General features: G+C 40.3%; 1 protein-coding gene across 1 annotated transcript in view; it reads left to right on the top strand.

The window, feature by feature from the left end:
- The window catches only part of OCA2 (OCA2 melanosomal transmembrane protein), a 222300-nt gene that overhangs the window by 113573 nt on the left and 87901 nt on the right, over positions 1-20826 (top strand). Inside the window, exons 18-19 of the mRNA XM_004597604.2 lie at positions 1160-1268; positions 14184-14311. Of these exons, the coding sequence (XP_004597661.2) occupies positions 1160-1268; positions 14184-14311 (237 nt within the window). The remainder of the gene's footprint in view (positions 1-1159; positions 1269-14183; positions 14312-20826) is intronic.

The raw sequence follows: 20826 nt of genomic DNA on the forward strand, positions 1-20826 counted from the left end.
AGGTGCCAGCCCCTGGATTCTTTTTTATTATCTCACTCTAAATTAATACTGGAAGCCATTTCTGTTTTTATTACTCTAACAGTAGGCAACACAAAATCTGTTTCTATGAATTAAGGGGGAAACTATGATATAATAGGTTTATTTTGTCAGAAAATTGAGACAGTAACACTTTTATGCTCTTTAAGATGCCCCAAAAGTGTGTTCTGGAGACACATCTGGAGCCCACCCACCCAGGGGATTTGAGACTCACTAGCCCTGCCTAACCCTGGAATGCAGGCCTCCTAGTTCTTGTGTCCAGGAGAGACAACTGAGGCTTGTGAACTGTGACCTGGACTGGCAGAGACAGAGGCTGTGTGGTGTCCTGCCACTGCACTCTGAGTTTTGAGACAGAGTAAGTTATTTTTAAAGATTAGCTTATTTATTTGAAAAGCAGAGTGATAGGTGCGCGCGCACACACACACACACGAAGTGGGTAAATGAAAGAGAGAGAAAGAGACAGAGAGAGAGAGCGAGAGAAGGTGCAGGGGAGATTCAGGGAGCACTGCTCCATGTGATGGTTCACTCCTTCAATGCCTGCAACACCTGGGCCTGGAGCAGGTCGAAGCAGGAACCAGTTCCTCCATTCAGGGTTCACACATGGATGGTTGGCGCCCAGGTACTTGGGCCATTATCTGATGCCTCCCAGGGGCATTAGCAGGGGTCCTGCTATTGCAAGAACATATGTACTTCTTCACCATGGGCTTTGCTTAACAGGAAAGTTGAATGAAAAGGCTGTGACCACATAGACACCTGTGGAAGTGCTGTGTCTTGAATGATCAGATCGCTGGAGGTGATTTGTCACCTTCCCACCAGACACTGGGAAAGGGCTGGAACAGCTTAACACTCCCTGTGTTATATTGGAAATCTGATGTTGTATAAAAGAACTATTGTGTTTTATGTCTATTGTGTTTGCTTTTCATAGCAATTTTGAATGCAGTGATCCCGACTCTGTACAATTTTCTTTCTACCACATTACCTTGTTATTTTATTTCAAGTTCAAGATCTTCTTTCTTTCATCCTAAGGAGAAGCTTGTAACAATTCAAGTCACGTAGGACTGTGGACACAATGCAGGAATCAAAGGCTGCATGAGTAAATGAGATGTGTTTTTCTCTCTCACAGCACAGGATATCAGACCAGATTCTGCTCATCAAATGCCTGACAGTGCTGGGATTTGTTATCTTCACATTCTTCCTCAATTCATTTGTCCCTGGTGTTCATCTTGATCTAGGTGAGTCTAATTTTTTGGTTAGGTTTCATTGTTAGAGCTTGCAGTTGATATCATAGGCTGAGGGGGGAAGACATCGAAGCAGATGCTCACCCAGTCCCTATGGGAAGCAGCAGTGAGGCACGGAGGCTGGTGAGGGCAGAGGTGGATTGTGGGCAGAAGCCCTTCTGTGCTTACTTCTTTTTGATGAGAGAGGAGAGAAAGAGAGAGAGAGGAGAGAGAGAGAGAGACTCACTGTCTGCCAACTCAGAACAGGTACTGTCATCTCTACTGCACTTGCTAACTAGGTCTTTAAAGGGTTCCCAAACAGAGACAGGGAGGTTCGTTGACAAAGCTAGGCCTGCCTTCCCCACAGTCATCCCCAAGGGGAATACTAATCCAGAGATTGTGAAAGAGCGAGAGAGTTCGGAGACCTGTGTGCAGACAGTCCCTCCTTACTGGAATGGGCAGCTGCTCCTGTCAAGGCAGCAAACCCATTCTCCCACCGTCTTGTGGGTCCTCTTCTCTCCTTCTCACCCCTCTGTGGCTCTAAGATCGCTTCGCTCTGTCCAGTCTTGTGTTAGAGTTGGACACTTGAGCCCGCGGCTTCCCTTCACACTGAGCTTTATTAATACACTTGCCCTGGAACACTCCACTTTCTGTAGACATTTCTTACTTTCATTGGTGTCGTTATTTAAGACAAAACAAGAAAACGAGAAATCCCTTCCGAAGTCCCTCTTTCATCAAAGTACAGGCTCATAAGAGATATAAATTTGAGCGGGTATCAGGTCTTTTCTTTACCTCAAATTTTCATCCAAAAGTGAACTTTGCTAAGGTCTATAAAATAACCTATTTTCTTTTATTAACTTTGATGTATGGTGGCCTTCAAAGAGCATAACTAATATAGGAAGGAAAACCTGTGAATCTTGTAAAACAGATGGGTATCGCAGCCAGCCTCAGCTATTCACATAATGTCTTTGTCCCTCAGGTTCCCAGACACTGCTGGGAATCAACAGGAGTCAGTTTCCATTGTCTTAGATAAGAAACCCGTATTTCTGGATTCTCACATACAGCACATGATATACCTGCTTTTGACTAGGTATTCACCTTTATATCACACATTCACAGTCTCTCAAAGTTAATTTCTCTAAATAATCTCAAATCCAGTTTGCCAGGTGACCTAGGCTTGATGCTGAGCTGACAGGTGTCTTTAGTGGTACCTGGGAGCTGATCCACGTGGAGTCTCAGTGAGGTGGTGAAAAATACTGAAGCATTTGGCTGTTATTTCCCAGGCTCTTCATGGATTATATCTACACATTGTTGCAGGGGAATTATACTCAAGTGAAAATATCATTTTAATCTTACAAGCCATTAATCAGCAAAAGATTAACAGTGGCCATTAAACAAATACAATATAAGGAATGTTTTATGGGAACAAGTGTCCCATTAGAAGAGTTTTTGGATTTCACAGATTTTGCTTTTAATATTATTTGAAGTTCTACTTAAAATGAACGTAATGGTCATTTTGAAAAGTAAAAATATATGAGAGCTTACAAACAATTTTGCTAGCATCTAATCCTTGCATAAAGAATGATAAAATTATCATTAAAATTAAAACTCAATGTCAGTCTTTACACGGGCTTAAATCTCGATTACTGTGAAGTTGCATTTCAGCCTGGGAAATCTTGCTTTTGACAAAGCTGCCTTGTCTGTTTGTGTGTGGCTGTTGACTCTACGATTCATTCTTTTCTGCGTATAAATCTTGGTCTGTTTTTAGTTAGAGTTTCTGTACCTAGGATTTTATTTGGAGATTCTGGAGTATCTAATCCACACATTTGCATATTTTCATCTCTGATTAGGCTGAGTAGAAAACATTTGATCAGCATATATTTTAATGGAATACAGGTCCCTTAGAGTTACAATAATTCTGATAATAACAAGATGCAAGCTCTTTTCAGGGCTTCAGTCAGGAGAAAATGTGATCATTTTTCTTTGGTAAAACTCTGTTTTGAATCTGTTCTGCTGTGTAAACTGAGCTTCCTACAAAGTGATGTCATATATTGTAAGGTGATGCTATATCACCAAACATGCATCATGTATGGCACAGACATGATGCCCTATGACACAGGGTGATGTCATATTATACTGTGCATTATGTGACACAATGCAATGTGTGCTAATACGATATGATGTTGTATAAACATGATGTCATATAACACAAGGAGGTACCATAGAATACTTACACATCATGTCACATAATAGGGCATCATGCCATATGATGTATATCATGTAACATGTGATATAAGGCATCATATCACAACATGTTTGTGCCAGACATGAAATTATTCTTACATACCATGTTACACATGTAGTATTATAAAACTTTAAGTGGTATTATATAATACAAGGTTTTATTTAACAGTGGGTATTATGTAACCAGATGTGACATTTAACATAGTCCTTAAAAATATTTTTTAAAGATTTATTTTATTTTTATTGGAAAGTCAGATATAAAGAGAGGAGGAGAGACAGAGAAGAAGATCTTCTGTCTGATTGATTTACTCCCCAAGTGACCACAGCAGCTGGAGCTGTGCTGATCCGAAGCCAGGAGCCCAGAGATTAGAGCCTACTGGATCAAAACACATATGCACACACACACACACCACCACCACCACCAACACCATCATTACCACCACCACCTTCCCCACCAACAGAAGACCATAAACACTGCACTGAGGATTAAATGTCTAAATGTCACCCTCTCCAAAAAACTCAAGTTGTATGCATTCTGAGCATTTTCATCTTTTGTTCAATACATGTACTGGAATTACTTGTTCACTTCTTAATCTGATTTTATGTTTATCCTTTTTCATCATAGTTAGAGTCACTGGAGATAGAATAGATTGGCTATAGAGGAAAAATTATTTTCTACTTTTACTGAAGAGAAGCTAGGGCCCACTCACCTGGTCTAGCAAGAAATGAGCCTTAAATCTAGACCCTGCTATTTCCATGCAGAAGCACTGTGCTTTGAGATAAAAGCACTATTTGGCTTCCATCTCCACTCCTCATGAAAACTTAAGTGGCATAGATTTGTAGGCAGGTGTGTACCCTCTTACTCTCCATTACCTTGCCATATGGTTCTCAGGATTTATTGACCTCTTTTCTTCAAGATTCAGTGACATCTTCTACAAAATCGGAATCTTTCTATGTAGTTTGATCAAACCATGTTTTGTCATGAAGGACATATTTTTGTGTGGGCTGCACAAGTCAGCCTCTTGGACCAAGAATGGGTGGAGATGATAGAAAATTAGGAGCTGTTGCTCAGCAGAGTCCTGTCTACCTGCTATTTGTGGTGGATCTCAATATTGATGGAAAACTATTTGAAGCAAAATGCTTAGAATCACTTACATTTTAATCAGCTTTATTCTTCCCAACTTCATTTGTTTTAAGCTACTGACTTGATGCTGTGTGGCCTTTCCTAAGCATGACTGGAGATCATGTGGGATCTTATGTTAGATTTCCACCATGGTCTCGGTAGCCCCTCTTTGTGGGACAAGCTGAGCGGAAACTATTGGCTTCTTTTTAGTTTGATGTAGCAGCCACAACTGGCATTTTGAATGATTTCCAGTTGTCTTCCTCGATCTAGTTAGGGAGAAGACAGATTTGGAGGTTGATCTTGTTTGATCCTACTCCAGTTTTGCACCCATTCTTTGCTCCAGTGCTGCCCATAGGCTGCTGTGAGGATTGAATCAGGTAATAGACAAATGCTCTGGTGCGTGGTTGATTGTGATGTGAATGAACAGTTCAGGCTGATTCTTGGCAGCCCAGGAAAGCACAAACGTGATGAACAACAGTCTTGCTTTTAATGGACATTAAAGAACAACTAGACAGAATATTATTTGCTCATGAAAGAATGTGTGTTATATGTAATAATTCCACAGGTGATTACATAGATTATCAGATTACATAGATTACTTTATAAGATTATAGATTACATAGATGGTCCCTCCTGTGGGTCCTGTTACGATTGCCCTATGCGTAATTCAATCACAGGACTTAACTCCATGGTAACTGCTCATTCTGACCCGAGACACCTCGTCTGAAGCTCTCTGTAGCATTCCCACTCAGCTGTGGTCTGGGAATTCCCCAGGAGGGGACACTGAGCTCATGCACTGGAGAAGGCTTAATGGCTGAGCAAATGACAACTCTAGTGAGGGATCTAGAAGTAGTCAAGGAAGATACAACAGTGTAATTATGTAGCTGAAAGTCTTTGACTATTTAACACAAGCCTCATTTGGGCTATCATAGACAGTTGATGGTCAATATTCAGGAGGTATCTCACTGTATCCTGATTTCTGGTCTGTATAGCTCATCTGTAAGTTTTCCTGGTTTGAAGGCTAAATTGGAAAAGAAAAATGTTGAAGTATTCTCTGGAGAAGTATCCCATATGGCCCAAGACAGATAGGTCAGTTAGTTCCCTTTAAGTATAGGTAGTGGATTCACCAGGACAGTTTTGGTCAAAGATGGTTGTAAAATGTCCAGAGCAAGGAAGCATGTGCTGGGTGTGCTTAGAGAAGGTTGCAAGATCGAAGGTAGAAGCCTTTCATTTGGTGATCGTTTTCAGAATATTTCTCCCCAAACCTCGTCTGGGAGAGACTTTGTTCATAAAGCAGATGTATTTCAGAAGCAGCTCAAAGCACGCCACGTAAAGACTGAGCACATGTGTGGAATCCATAGGGTGGTATGGACAGAAACTCTTCTAACAAGGGATTGAACCCAGTTTTGTTCCAAGTTATCCCTACAGTCGGACGAAAACTATACATTTTTGGGAACCTCAGTTTCCTCAATGGCTGAGTGGCAGATAGGTGGCTGATGAGTTCCTGCGCGATGGAGGCTGCTCAGTGAATGATGGAAGTTCTTGACCTACATTCATCTGAAGTGTGTTGTGTAATGCTAGAACAATGAGGGGAGACAGGACCTGTTGAGCTCGTTATTCTGCTTGGATGCTGGAGATCCACTTATCACTGGTTCTGCTTTATGGAATGGCAAAGCTCTTGGTGCAAGATTAATATCCATTCAAGGTGGGGGGTTTGATAGAAGCACCACAGGATAAAGACAGCTCAGGTAACTGACACTTTTGAGCCTTATCCATCTTAACCAAAGTTTAAATTCTAGGAGAGTCTCAATAGCACATTGTTATACTTTGTAATAGAATGGGAAGCTGGGAATTGTGATGTTCCCATCAGTGGTCTGTTCCTTTTGGCACACTATAAAAGAATCCACGACTGCATCCTATATCACTGTCGTTGAGGAGCTGGCCCTGAGCAAGAGCAGAATGGAGCTTTGCTGATGGTGCCCTGGAGGGCAGCATACTAACAGGTGCAACTTGAAGGGACCAGCTATTGCCACACAGATATGCTTGAGCACCAGCAGTGTGATTAGTGCTGCCTACAGCACCAGCAGTGTGATTAGTGCTGCCGACTCTGTAGGCAATGTAATTAAAATTGAGGGAAAAAGTGCACTTTTTCAGAAACATGGAGAATCTTCATTCAGTTGCAGGTTATTGCAGGTGATTTTTCTGACAAGACCAACTCCCAGTGAATACAGAACCTGTATTGAAGTTGAATTGATGACTGCTGTGACAGCAGTTTCAGCTGCATGAAAAATCAGGTCTCCAGAAATGAGAGAAAATAGAACCATAAAAAAAACCTTTGGGAATTTCCAGTTTCTGGTCATGACTGAAATTTCTGTGAGGATCATGAAAATAACTTGTGTTTTTACTGACTCTCAGAGAGATGGTCTTATTTCCCATACAGCAAACAATGGGATGCCACTTATGACTGTAGAAAAGTAATACCCAGGACCGGTGTATTTGGTGCAGTTTTTTTTCTTAGCAAGAATTAGAGAAAATAGAAGCAAGATGATTTATATTTAAGGGTGCAGTCAAGGAATCAGCTTAATGGATGTGATGGGTCAAGCAAGCAAGCGACTGTCTCCTGTACTGTGGCAGGTGTTTTGGGGCCTCTAAAGAGAAGTAACAAAATCAGCTCCGGCGGAGCCCACATGCATGGGAAACCCAGGCCACTCTAGTTCCTTTGCTTAGAAAAACATAGTGACTTTACCCCATCTGTCCAAAAAATGAACACCAGCATCTTTCTTCCCACACTGGCTAGGCTTTATGCTATGTGACAACATACTTTCCAGGTATGACTTATTGATGTTTTGTGATATATATAATGTAAATTGCCATTTTAACCATTTTTGAGGGCACAAGTGAGTGAGTTTAATTATATTCACGATGTTGTATAACCTTCACCACTACCTGTCACTAAAGCTTTTCATCACCTTGAACAGAAACTTGATAGCCATTCCTGGCACCCTTCCTGGGCCCAGATAATCTCTAATCTGAATTTATCTAGATATCTGTGTTTTGCTTACCAGTTCACTTTTTGGTGGACACATGGGTTGTTCACACTGGTTGGTTGTCGCAAATAATGTTGCTGTAAACAGTGATATACATGTTGCTCTGTGAGACCTTGGTGGGTCAATAGAGTAATAAGGTCTAGTTTTTTGAGGAATTGCAAACCATTTTTTTTTTACAGTAGTATGATTTTGCATTCCCATCAGCAATGTAGGAGAGCTCCAATTACTACATATCCCCATCCACATTCATTCTGTACTTCTTTTTTTTTAAGATTAATTTTTTTATTGGAAGGTCAGATTTTACAGAGAGAAGGAGAGACAGAAAGGTCTTCCATCTGTGGGTTCACTCCCTAAGTGGCCACAACGACTGGAGCTCTGTCAATCTGAAGTCAGGAACCAGGAGCCTCTTTCAGGTCTTCCATGCGGGTGCAGGGTGCCAAGGCATTGGGCTGTCCTTGACTGCTTTCCCAAGCCATAGGCAGGGAGCTGGAAGGGAAGTGGAGCAGCCGGGATAGAGGCCAGCACCCATATGGGATCCCAGTGTGTGCAAGGCAAGGACTTTAGCCACTAGGCTACCATGCTGGGCCCTATTCTATATTCCTTATATTACAGTAGTCTTCCCTTATCCATAGTGACATATCATAAGACCCACAGCGGATGCCTTAAATTGCAGATAATACTGAACCACATACCATAGTCAGTTTTTATCCTTGGTTCTGTTTTCTGCTTTCAATCACTTACTGTCAATTATGGTGTAAAAATGTCAATGAAAAAAACTCAAAAAACCATTAAGAATGTTTTAACGTCTGTGACATTCCAAGTAGAATGATAGAGCCTTGTGCCATCCTGTTCCCTCATGTCCGTTACGCTGCATAGGCTTCCCATTCTTCAGTCAGAAAGGGGTTGCCTTATGTGTCAAGAGTGCTGAGTCACTATCACAGTGCTCATGTTCAAGTGACCCTAACAGTCGAAACCTACATCCTTCCCTTCCCTTCTCTTCATCACATAGATCTTGTGTCATCTCACATCAACACAAGAAAAAGGGTCTAGACAATGTAAAAACACTATTTTGAGTGGGAGGAGAAAGAAGGAGCAGATAACTTTTATTATAGTACATTTTCCATTTTGTTAGTTTTTTTTTTGGCACGAAAAGTACTAGAAATTAAACTTGTAGTCAAAGGGCCTTTTAGAAACAAGAATCAATACTCTTTATAAAGTCCAGTTAGTATCAGTTTTCCCTTTTGTGGATAATGCTTTTATGGCTGTGTCTAAGAAAATTTTCCTATACCCAAGTCAGAGATTTTTTTCCCTTATGTTTTATTCTAGAAATTTAGCTGTGAGTTTTCGTTTTAGGCAATAGTCCATTTGTGCTGACTTTTGTAAGTGGCTTAAGAACAGATCAAAGAAAAATTCTCATATATATATATATATATATATATATATATATATATATATATATATGAGTGTCCTGTTGTACCAGCACCATTTATATAAAAGGCTGCTCTTTATTCACAAAACTGGTCTTTGAACCTTTGCTGACACCTTTTAATCAAGAATGTGTGGAGGTATTTGTTCTCCTTCAACAAGTTTCATGATCTTAATGAAGTACCACACTGTTTTGATTCGTGCAGCTTTATAATAAATATTTCTTAAAGTATGGTATTGTGTATTTTTCTGTTTTATTTTTCTTTCCAAGATTGCATTTGGTATTCTAGATCCTTTGCATTCCAAGAATTAGGTTGTTATATTCCACACAAAATCTTTTTTTTTTTAACATTTTATTATTATTATTATCATTTTATGATACAATTCCATAGGCTCCTGGCATTTCCCTTATCCCAGCCCCAATTATATAGTTCCTCTATATCATTACTAACATACAGTACTTCATACACAGTCATATGTCCATCATTGCGGGCATGGACATTGGCAGACAGTTCAGCATCCTATTGTCAAGATATAGTGAACAGTTTCATTGTAAGTCCATCTTTGTCTGGAAGCAAAAATGCATACTACATCGTATCCTCACATCTGGATATGTTAGTCTCCATTTCACAGCTACTGTACATCCCCTTGAATGAAAAGTCACAATACAAAATCAACAATAAAAAGAAAAATAGAAATTTACAATGCCATGAAGTTAGATAACATGTTACTAGATATGACAGTCTCCATTACACAGCTACTATACATCCCCTTAAATGAAAAGGCACACAATAAAATCAACATCAGGGAGAAAAAAGAAATTAACAACACCATGAAGTTAAATAACATCCTACAAAATGACTAACGTGTAGCTGAAGAAACAAAAATCAAGAACCTTCTTGAAGAAAATGATGCTACTGTATGATCTACGAGTCATTAATGATTTAACCAGAAGAAAGTGCTTTGAAGAGATGAAACTAACAGAAAACAACAAAACCCAGGCGATACAGTTTTTGCTGATTTTTGTTGGTGAAGTGTGTCTCTTCTAGACGATAAATAGATGGGGTTTGTTTTTAAATCCAGTCTACTAATCTATGATGTTTGATTGAGCTTAAGCCATTTACATTCAGAGTTGAATATGTATGGGTGGTACTTTGGTCCTGTCATTTTAGGAATGGGTTGTTTATTGGTTTAGTCTTCTGTTGTCATTTTACTGGACTGTTCTTCCCATTTGCCTTTGGTTTTGTTGGGTGCTATTCCTCTTGTCTGTCAAGAGAACATCTTGAAGTATCATTTGTAGGGCAGGTTTGGAAGAGGCAAATTCTTGTAACTTTTTTGGACTGTGGAAGAATTTTATTTCATTTTCAAAGATAAAAGAAAGCTATGCTGGATATGTTATCCTAGGCCGACAAGTTTTTTCTTTTAGAATCTGGAGTATGTCACTCCATTCTCTTCTTGCCTGTCGAGTTTCCTAGAGAGGTCTCCTGTGACTTTAATTGGCACTCCTTTATATGTCTGTTGGTTTTTTTCATGTGCACATTTAAAGATCTTTCCTTATGTTCAATTGAAGAGAGCTTGATGATCATGTGTCTTGGTGAAGATTGCTTTTGATCAAGCCTGTTGGGAGTTCTGTGCCCCTCCTGGATCTTGTTTCCCAATTCTTTCTCTAGATTAGGGAATTTTTCCTTTATTATTTCATTAAATACATTTGCCAACTCAGCTTCTCTTTCTGTACCTTCTGGGACTCCCATAACTCTTATATTTGGTCTCTTAATAGTGTCTTTCAATTCTTGAATACTTTTTTTGGACTGATCCAGCTCTGCTTCCAGGTTTTTGTTGTCTTCCCCCTAATAGCAGCAAATATCTTCCAATTCTGGGATTCTTTGTTCTGCTTGCTTCATTCTACTTTGGAGACTCTCCATTGTATTTTTAATTTGTCTACTGTGTACTTAATTTCTGATATATCAGCCTTGATTTGCTTTATTGCTTTCTTAAGTTCTTTGAACTCTTGTATGTGCTTCTCATTGTTGATCAGAAGCTTTAAAATGAGTTTTATGAATTCTGTGTGCCACATTTTCTCGGTGTCTTCCTCAGTTAACTCTGAGATTGGCATAGGGTTTTGCTCCTTTGCAGGGGAGTTTTCAGTACTATTCATTGTGCTTTTGTCTCTTCTTTTGCTCTTGGTCATTGTACTTTTTCTTAGCAGAGTCTGCTTCTTGAGGCAGGTTTCTAAACTGTGTCACCCACAGGTCTACAATGTGATTTTACTTATTGCAGTTAGTACACAACTCTTTGCTTGTGGCCACTTGTGCCACAACCTCCAGCGATTTCCAGGTCTGGGTTTTTATGTTAGATTTCCACTGTGGTCTCCACAGCCCCAGCTCCTGGCTCACCACTCTCCTCCTCTTGTGATACCGTGCTGAGGCTGCACTGAGGTCTCTGCAACCTTTCTCCCACTTCCGGTTGGAGCTGGTCCCAGGATTAGAGAGACACCAGGTGTCCTATATAGTTAGGTTGTTGTTGGCACTGATCTTGTTGGAACCTGTTGGATGTTAGGTCTGGGTGCCCCACGGACCTATTTTGACCTGTACGATGCCACAGTTGGTATTATTTTCCTGTGGGACCAGTGCAATCCACTGACGCCAGTGAGTTCTTGCGAGCTCAGCACATGCGCAGTTCTCTGTTGTCCCCTGAAGTCCTAAAGTGTTTGCCACAGTGTACCAAATGGCGCCTGATGTACCACTGCTAGAGTTCTTGACCTATTGGCCATCAGGTCTTAGGGCTACCCAGACCTGTCTTGGGTGGAACCTGTAGAGTGCCACGTTGATGGAGTTCACTGAGTCAGAAATGAGTTCACTCCCAGCTCTTTGCGTATGCTTGGTCCTTTCCCTTGCCTTTGCCTCCTTATGCAAAATGGCGTCCAATTCAGCTCTAGGGGGCTAACTGGCATGTGAAATCCACCCTGTTCTCTCACTGTCCATCTGGGATTTGCTGCTCTGTCTCTGCTCCTGGTCAAATCAAATTGACCAGCCGGATGGACAGTTCTCCGGTCTTACCTTTGAAGCTCCCAGTGAAAGTCCCTTCCCACCTGGTTGCTGGTGGAGTTCCGGCTGCTGGTGGAGTTCAGATTGCTGTTAGGTGAATGTTGCTGGAATATCAGTTACTGCAAAACCACACCGTTGTGTCCACTGCTTTCCTGTGTCTGTCAGTCTCCAGGTACCCCTCTGCTGTTGTTTTGTCCTTTCCTATTTTGGAAATTCCACACAAAATCTTTCTGTGATTTCTACACAGCATTACTGAGAAAAATTAAAGAAAACTTAATGAAGGTACAGTCCCTTCACCTAACTCCAAACGATATTACATTCTGATTTCTGGTGACAATGCCTGTGCTTGTTGTGTTGCATAATAAAGTGATCTTGCATTGTAAAATTAAGTTTTATGAATATTGGCAAGGGAGATTTTCTTGGATTATGTAGTTAGGTTAAATGTAACAAAATGAGCCCTTAAAGATAGATCTGGAAGACAGAATAGTGTCTTGGCAATGACAGAGAGGCAGTAGAAATTTGAAGTGTGAGAGGGACTCCCATTCCCATTGCCTGCTTTAAAGATGGAAGAAGTGATCATGAGGTATAGGATGTGGGTGGCTTCTAGAAGCCAAGAGCACCTCTTGAGTGATAGAGAGGAAAGAGATGGAAACTCCAGTCTAACAGCTGAGAACTGACCTCTGTCAGACACTGGAATGGGCAAGAGAGCAGATACTCTCTGCCAGAGCCTCCAGAAAGGACAGGAGCTCGGTCAGTTCCTTGGCATTTGCCTTATGAGCTTCTAATCAGGAGTCCTGCTATGAGCACACTCTCTTTCTGAAAACTGTGAGTTAATAAACAGCTGTTATTTTAAGTCAACTCTGTTTGTGATCACCTTTTGGACATAGTGGAAAACTAGTATGCTTTTTAATCTGCATAAAAAGTCATTACTATTGCAAATCTTGATACTGGCAATTTCATCTTCTCGCTTTTTTGTTCAACTTAGATTGGCTAAACATATATCTTATTAATATTCTCAAAGAATTAGGCTTTGGTATAATTGCTTTTCTAGGCTTTCCATTTTCCAATTCATTGATTACTGCTCTAATCTTTGTTATTTTCCTTTTTGAATTTCATTTGCTGTACCTAATGAAAAAATGGGGCAGAGTATTTTAACAACAAAAACCCCTTACAGAAACAAGATGTCTAGAGGATAAATGTATACATGAAATGACTTTCAATACCATAAGTCATTCGGGAAGTGCACTTTGAAATCCTAAAGAAACTACTTTTAATGCCCATTGATACACCTAAAATCAGAAAGGCTGACCATGTCATGGTGGAGATGTGGGGGAATTAGAGTTATCACACACTGAAGATAGGATTTTTATGATGCCGTAGTCATTTTGGAGACAAGTTTTGCAGTTTATCAAGCATCCTATTTAATATTTTATATTAATCTATCCTGTGAACCAACCAACAACCCCATTCCTAAGAATTTTCTCAAAGGAACTGAGATTACACGTACTCACCAAAATTGTATGTGACATAACATATTCATATGTAATAACCAAACTTTAGAGAAGTCCAAATGTCAATCAGCAGGTGAATGATGTGTGCATCTTGGCATATTCATACAGTGGTATAGCACCAAGCAAGGGAAATAAGAGCTATTGGTCCACACATGAACATTAAGGAATCTTAAGATAATTATGCTTAATATTGATTTTGCTTGAATGATCTGTCTATTGAAGAGGAGTAAGGAAAAACATACTGTATTATTTATAGAAAATATGATTATTCACAGTGAAAGGCAAGAGATAAATAGCTCATGGAGAGTGTAGAAAGAGTGACTGAGGGAGCTAGAACAGGATACAAGGACATGGACATGGGGTGATGGAAATGTTCACGACTGAGGACAGTGTTGGTTTCATGAGTGTGTGTATATACTTCAAAATGGGAATTGTCAATTTTAGGCATATGCGCTTTTCACTGTATCAATTAACGCACATAAAGGAAAAAGGCAATCATTCAAACTATATTTAAGTGTTAACTACTTATTTTCCAGGATGGATTGCTATTCTGGGTGCCCTCTGGTTGTTAATTTTAGCTGATATCCATGATTTTGAGATAATTCTACACAGAGTGGAATGGGCAACACTTCTGTTCTTTGCATCACTCTTTGTTCTGATGGAGGTAAGACTTTAGACCTCTCTCAGTATGATTTTTTTTCCTGATGTTTGTATTTTGTGTTGTATGTGGTGAGTCTGTGAGGCTTCCTACATGCTTAGAGACAAATGGTGGAGCTCGTAATCAATGTATTTTTAAGTCAACCCATTTTTATCTCAGCTAATTAATTACATGTGATCAATTGTTCATTTTATTTGGTTGCTGTTATCCCCTTGAATCACCTTTGTGGTTTGTAAACTTATCCTGATATTGTTTACTAAAAAATAGAATTTTCTCCAAGTTTGGAGTTCAGAGAAAAATGACATGAACTAGCCAGTTTTAAAAATAATAATTCCTTGATGATTTCTTTGCTCCCCTAAATAATCCCAGCACAGCACTGATTGTTAATAAATCTTTCCTTTTCTTTTTTATATATTTTCTAATTTTATATGAAATTTCTTTGACTTACATACTATTGAAACATATTTTTTTAAAAGTTCCAACTAAGGGATTGCCCATATTTCTTTCTGGTTTTGATTTTAAAATTTAATTTAGTTGTCATATGACATGTTTTGCATGATTTCAGTCCCTTCAATTTTGTTGAAACTTGTTTTCCAGTCTAGGATTTCAGAATTTCATATCTTTAGTATTCCACAGCATGCACACTTCTCAGATCGGCTTCTTCCACTTGGCAATCTGCATTTCAGTTTCCTGTTTGTTTTTTTCATGGTGTTACAACTTATATCTTTTTAACATTTCATAACATTCCATTGTCTGTGAAGTCCACAGTTTATTTATTCATACACCCATCAAAGGGCATTTGATTGTTTCCAAGTTTTGACAGTTATAAATAAAGCTGTTATAAACATCCATGTGCAACTTTTTTGTGTGGACAGAAGGTTTCAGATCCTTTGGGTAAATATGAAAGAGTGTGATTGATGGATCATATGGTAAAGGGTATGTTTAGTTTTGTAGGGAGCCACCAAGCTCCCTCCCACAGTGGCTGTATTATTTTGTATTCCCGCTAGCTGTGATTAAGAATTCTTGCTGCTCTACATCCTTGTAGTTAGTGTTATGGATTTTGCCCATTCTAGTAGGAGTGCAGTAATGCCTCATTGTGGCTCTAATTTGCATTTCTCTGATGACACCTGACCTGGAGCGTCTTTTCACATCTATATTTATTATCTAGGTATCTGGTGAAATGTTAAGATCTTTGGTCAATTTCTTAGTTAAGTTGGTTACTTTCTCATTATTAAGACTTTGTATTTTGGCTAAGACAGGAAACAGAGAATGCTTTTCCCCTTTGCAAAAATCTTTGAATCAGTGCTCTAGAGTAGCTGTGGGGACACAGTGACCTGCTGCTGAGCGTGACACCTCTGTGTTAGGAGCGATGTACTGTGTGTGGGGCTGTGGTCTTAGTCTTCTTGCCTGGCCTCTCTTGGCATGAAGTCTCCGATCTACAAGGGTCAGAGCAGTCATGGCGTGAACATTCTTGGTCTGATTCACCCCAGGCTGAACCTTCATCCTGTGAAAGGCAGCTGGGTGGAGAAAGAGAGCCTTCTGTGTTGGGGGCTAGACTATCCTGGAACCAGGCGCTGCAACATGGAGCTAGAGATGTAGCAGACGCTGGCAGCCTGTATGTCTGTGCCTGGGAGCTGTGGAAGGGGAAGCCCTGTCCTTTTGGAAACACTCAAGCAGTCCCCATCATGCTGAGCTTGTGGTCAGGAAAGATGTCATGAGTTGTAATGCTGGGGACACGTTCATCATTTTTCACCATTCTTAACAGGGTTTCATTTTGTTAAATAAATGTCACTTTATTTGCTCTATACCCTTAGGACAATTTCACGAGACTTTTCATATTTTTAAAAATAGTGTTTTACCAGTTATTTTTGTTTTGCCGGGGAGTGGGTCTCCAGAGTTCTTGTGGAAATTCAAGGCTTTTACTTTCCTTTTTATTTTTTCTTTTGTTTTTCCTTCTGAGGCTAATGATTGGTGATTTCCACAGTTAGTCATAATTTCAAAGCAGTATAAGTTACTTGGCAGCTGAGTTTTCTTTGAGGGATATTTAAAAGTATTTTCATCTCACGCTGTATGAAGAATTGGTCCATAGCACAGACAAGCCAATTTACGTAGTTGTTAAATCTGGGCTTGTTAAGCTGGGCTTCACAAATGCCAAGATATCTCTAACATTTTTCTCCCTGTGTGTGAGCGTTGATAGGTATCAGCTGGGAAACTTCCTGCTGTTCACTTTCCTGTCATATTTTCTCTTTGAGGCTGCAATGATAATCTTATCACCTTATCCTCCTCTCATGGGTTTTGTGGGCATCATGTTTTCATTTTCTCACTCCCTAAGGTCTAGTACCTTCTCATGTAATTGTAGGTGTGAGTATAATAATAGTTCACTGAGAAGAGCTATATAAAATGTATCTTCTTGGATATGTAATTTATTTGTGGATAATTTTGGACTTGTGACTCCTTTAATTTTTCCTGTGTATTTCTTTATAGCTAGTTTCACTTTCTCTAATTGCCTCCTAATGCTTTATCTTGGATTTGTGCTAATCTAGGCAATTCTTGGAGCCAACCTGGACATATTGATTGATACTGAGAAAGGCTATTATGTCTCAATTTCTTCTTATTACATTCATTGTTCTACGGCAGAATACTAGTGATAACAACTGGGCAGTTTCTGCATATGATCCTAATGTGGCACAATTTGGGTGCTTCCTTTAGGCCTGGTACCCAATAGTGCAGGTACATGGAGTATTAATATAGTCATCTTAATAAGCCAGAGTATTATTTTATAATTCTTAGTTATTGATTTTTGGAAGATTTCTGGAAACTCTAATGACATAATAGAGTTTGTTCCTAGAAAAAACAAATAGGGTTTTCATTTATGCCTGAAGTTAATGTGAACAAAACCAGTCCAAGAAGATTTCTGCTCTCTAATGGTTGTGAAAATTGTGAAATAGATGTGGGTTTAGGTTTCAACTGAGATACTTTTGATGCTGAAGCCAACAGGAAGCGCTTCTGGGTAGAGTGGACAGAATGCCTCTTCTTTGTCTTACTCCCCTTCCCCATAGTTTGACTTGAGTCTTTGGCCTCTAAAATGTTGTTCCACATGTTAAACCTATTATTGGAGTTTTCTAGGAGGTTCAATGATTCTTCAGTGTGAGTAATTTAGTGTGGGGAGTTGAGGACACCTGAATCTGCAAAGTGTAGCATTGAGAAAGGAAGTTTAGATGCTTGTCTTCCCCAGGACAATGGTTAGAGGGCGATAGCTCTCACGTGATGGGACCTCGACTTGAAGGGACAGTTTGCCAGGTAAGATACTCTGACCACTGATCCAAATTTTAAAAAGCAAAGTGCTATTATGAGTTCTTTTAAGATGCCTTGAACCCTGTTATTTTGTTCCGCACTACTCGTATTCATGTGACAGCTAGCCATTCTTACATAACTGGTTCGTGTTTCTCCTCCAGTCTGTACAGCGTCAACCTCAACTAAACCTGTAGTCCCTGGACCTCACTTCTTACTTAATAGGGGAAGTGGAGGGGTTGGAGTCTTTCAGGCTGTGGATAGCACAGAATCATGGGTACAGTGAAGCAGGTACACTTCCAGGCACATTTGTGCAGTAGTCAAACTTTTCTTTGTGGAAGAACCAGATGAAGCTCCTGGCTTGGCCTTGCTCAGCTCTGACTATTGTGGCCATTTGGGAGAACTAACCAATAAATGAAAAATCTCTCACATATACTCTTTTCCCCTTTATCTTTTAAATAAATTTTTTTCCCTAAAACATGAAAGGAAACTATTTTAAGTCAGTCAGCAAACAATGTATTGTGGTTACAAGTTAGGTTCACAGACATTTAAGAATCCTGCCCCAGCAGGTAAGAACAGGTGAGAAGAGGGTGAAAAACGATATGATAGGGGCTCAAAGGAGAGTCCCTGGTTTTGTCCTTCCCTGGGATGCTCTGGATTATTTCCAAGGGTGGGTGAGATGCGCCATTGGCATAGAAGATGTGAAATAAAATTAGCTAGGTGCTGTGCTCAGTACTTCATGTGTTGGCGCTCATCTTGGCTCTGCCTTTTGCTTACTCTCTGGGTCACAGCTTTGCAGTCTTCCAAGAGCCAGTTTCACTTGGTGGTGTTGCATCAGGATGCTGTTTCCAGAAAAGCTCAGGGTCAAAGGGAAATCAGAACCTGAACCATAATTTGGATTCACAGTGAAGTTGAAGAAAGGGAAAGATGAGAGTGTAAACTTACCTGAATGCATCATGTTAAAGTTAATGTTTTCTTGCCAAATAGCCAGAAGCATGCATTGCTTGTTTTAAATATTTCCTTCTGCAAGGTTGAGACCAATTTCTTGCATTTTGAAGATTTTCTGTTACAGGTTATTCTACTAGGAAAAAGACTTGGGTTGCAAGAATTGTTGCATGAAATATTCATCCCCAAATCTGCTAGAATGGGAATACACATTCTTCTCTGTGAGAAATACTCAAGAAATATTAAGTTTCATTCTTGATTATGAAATTTTTGGCCAGAAGGATATAAATGCAAATACCTTATTCCAGATCGCTAACGTTAGGAATTGAAATTTCAGCACCTCTGAACTGCGGCAGTGGGGCTAAAGGTGGCTCTCCTTTTCTGTGTGCACACACTCCACTGGCTGTGGCTGCAGGAAGAGGGGACAGGATAGCACCACCAAGTGTTCAGAGAGAGCCCTGGATTCTTTACTGGCTTTCTTTTCTGTAGTAGAAGGTGCCTCTTAAGGAATAGGTAAGGATTGAAAATTACAACAATCTTTTAATTTCCATCTCCCACTCAAAACTTTCTGAGGCAAGCTCTTTTAGGACCAGGATATGAGCATAAGGATATTTGCACAGAGCAAATCCCTGAATCCTGGGGTCTTTTACTGAAGGAGTGGCAGATGGCACCAGGAGTGGAAGGATGTCCTGGTACCACAAAGGCACCTTGGTCTCCTGCCTGGGATTTTAAAGCATATGCCACACTTTGGTTCCCTGTGCCAGCCTTGGAGATTATCAATACTGGCAGCAGAAAGAGGGAAACTTACTCCAAGAACAGCCCTGCTTCAAGCCTCTTCATGTTTATAGCAACCGAGCAAAGAGAGGGATGTGGAGGGAGCACTGGTGATATTCTAGGGCTTTCTCTGGTTGTCTCTGAAGGGCATGGAGAATCCTTTTCTCATACTTCTTATTTGTTAAGAAAGCATGGAGGGGTCCTGTGTCTTGGTATTGCATTATGCCATTGCTGGTAGTAAGAGTGCCAGTTCAAGTCCCGGTTGTTCCACTTCTGATTCAGCTCCTTGTGGATGCACCTGGAAAAGCAGCAGTTGAACCAAGTGAATTCAGGCACTCATGTGGGAGACCTGAGGGAGTTTCAACCTTTTGTTTCTCTTGGCCAAGCCTAGCCTAGCCCTGACCATGGTCATTTAGGAAGTGAAGTGAAGTAACAAATGGAAGGCTCTCTCTCTCTCTCTCTCTCTCTCTCTCTATCTCTCTCTCTCTCTCTCTCAGTTACTGTGCTCAGCATTTCAAGTAAATAAATATTTCACAAGGAAACCACTGAGGGGTCCTTTATACAACATACACACTGCTGGGGTACCTCCTCAGTACTTGCAAAAGGGTTCAAGGTCTGAGTAAATGTTTTCAATTCTGCAGGCCATCCCAGTAAGTGTAAATGTGTGGATGCATGCACTAGTGCTAAAGTTTTACTCAGCACAAAGCAGGAAAGATAAGCAGGCCTTGCATAGACCCTGCATGGGAGTGGTCACCCAATCCCTTTGTATATTCCTTCCAGGCAAGGACTTCCAGGCACAAGCAGATGGATGACAACCTGTTGGTTGATATGACTGTCTCTCACACCAAGGACCTTCTAGGATTCATGGCAGCCATCTTACCTGTGCTGGCTGAGTGCATTCAGGTTGTTGGGCACTAGGGGTGGTGTCAAGATGGGTTATGCCATCTTTGGACATAGATCCTCATTCAGATTGTAATGTTTGCTATATTCAGAAGAAGAAGAACAAGCTGTATGTGCTTGGAAATGGCCACAGCTATAGCTTCTGCTGCCTTCAAAAAGAAACACAGACAAGGGATACCAAGATAAATTAGGAAGGTTGTTGAAAGTACTGATAATATCCTCAGAAACAGTTATACAAATTAAATCATTCTAGAAAAGCATTTGCAGTGACTCCAAGAACTAGGGAGCATCTCAGATATGGAGTGTAACTAATTGAAGCTAAGTGGAAGAAACTCTTGGGATTCTAATGGGCAAATGTTATGTCCAGGTATAACTGGGTCAAGAGTTCGAAAGTGATTATCAGCACTTTGAACTGCAACACTGCCTATCCCAAATCCTGGACTCCTTTTTAGCTGTGTTTGCAAACAGACTATTCCCAGCCCCAGATTTAGTGTCTCATAGGTAAATCCTCTTTGGGTGTCACAGCCACCCCAGGTTGCTGCCACTTCATCCACATGGAGGCAGTCAGCCTGGTATGCATTATCTCATTGCAGAGAGAGAAGGTGGCCACA

This window comes from Ochotona princeps, chromosome 6 (genome assembly GCF_030435755.1).
Source record: "Ochotona princeps isolate mOchPri1 chromosome 6, mOchPri1.hap1, whole genome shotgun sequence".
NCBI classification, from domain to species: domain Eukaryota; kingdom Metazoa; phylum Chordata; class Mammalia; order Lagomorpha; family Ochotonidae; genus Ochotona; species Ochotona princeps.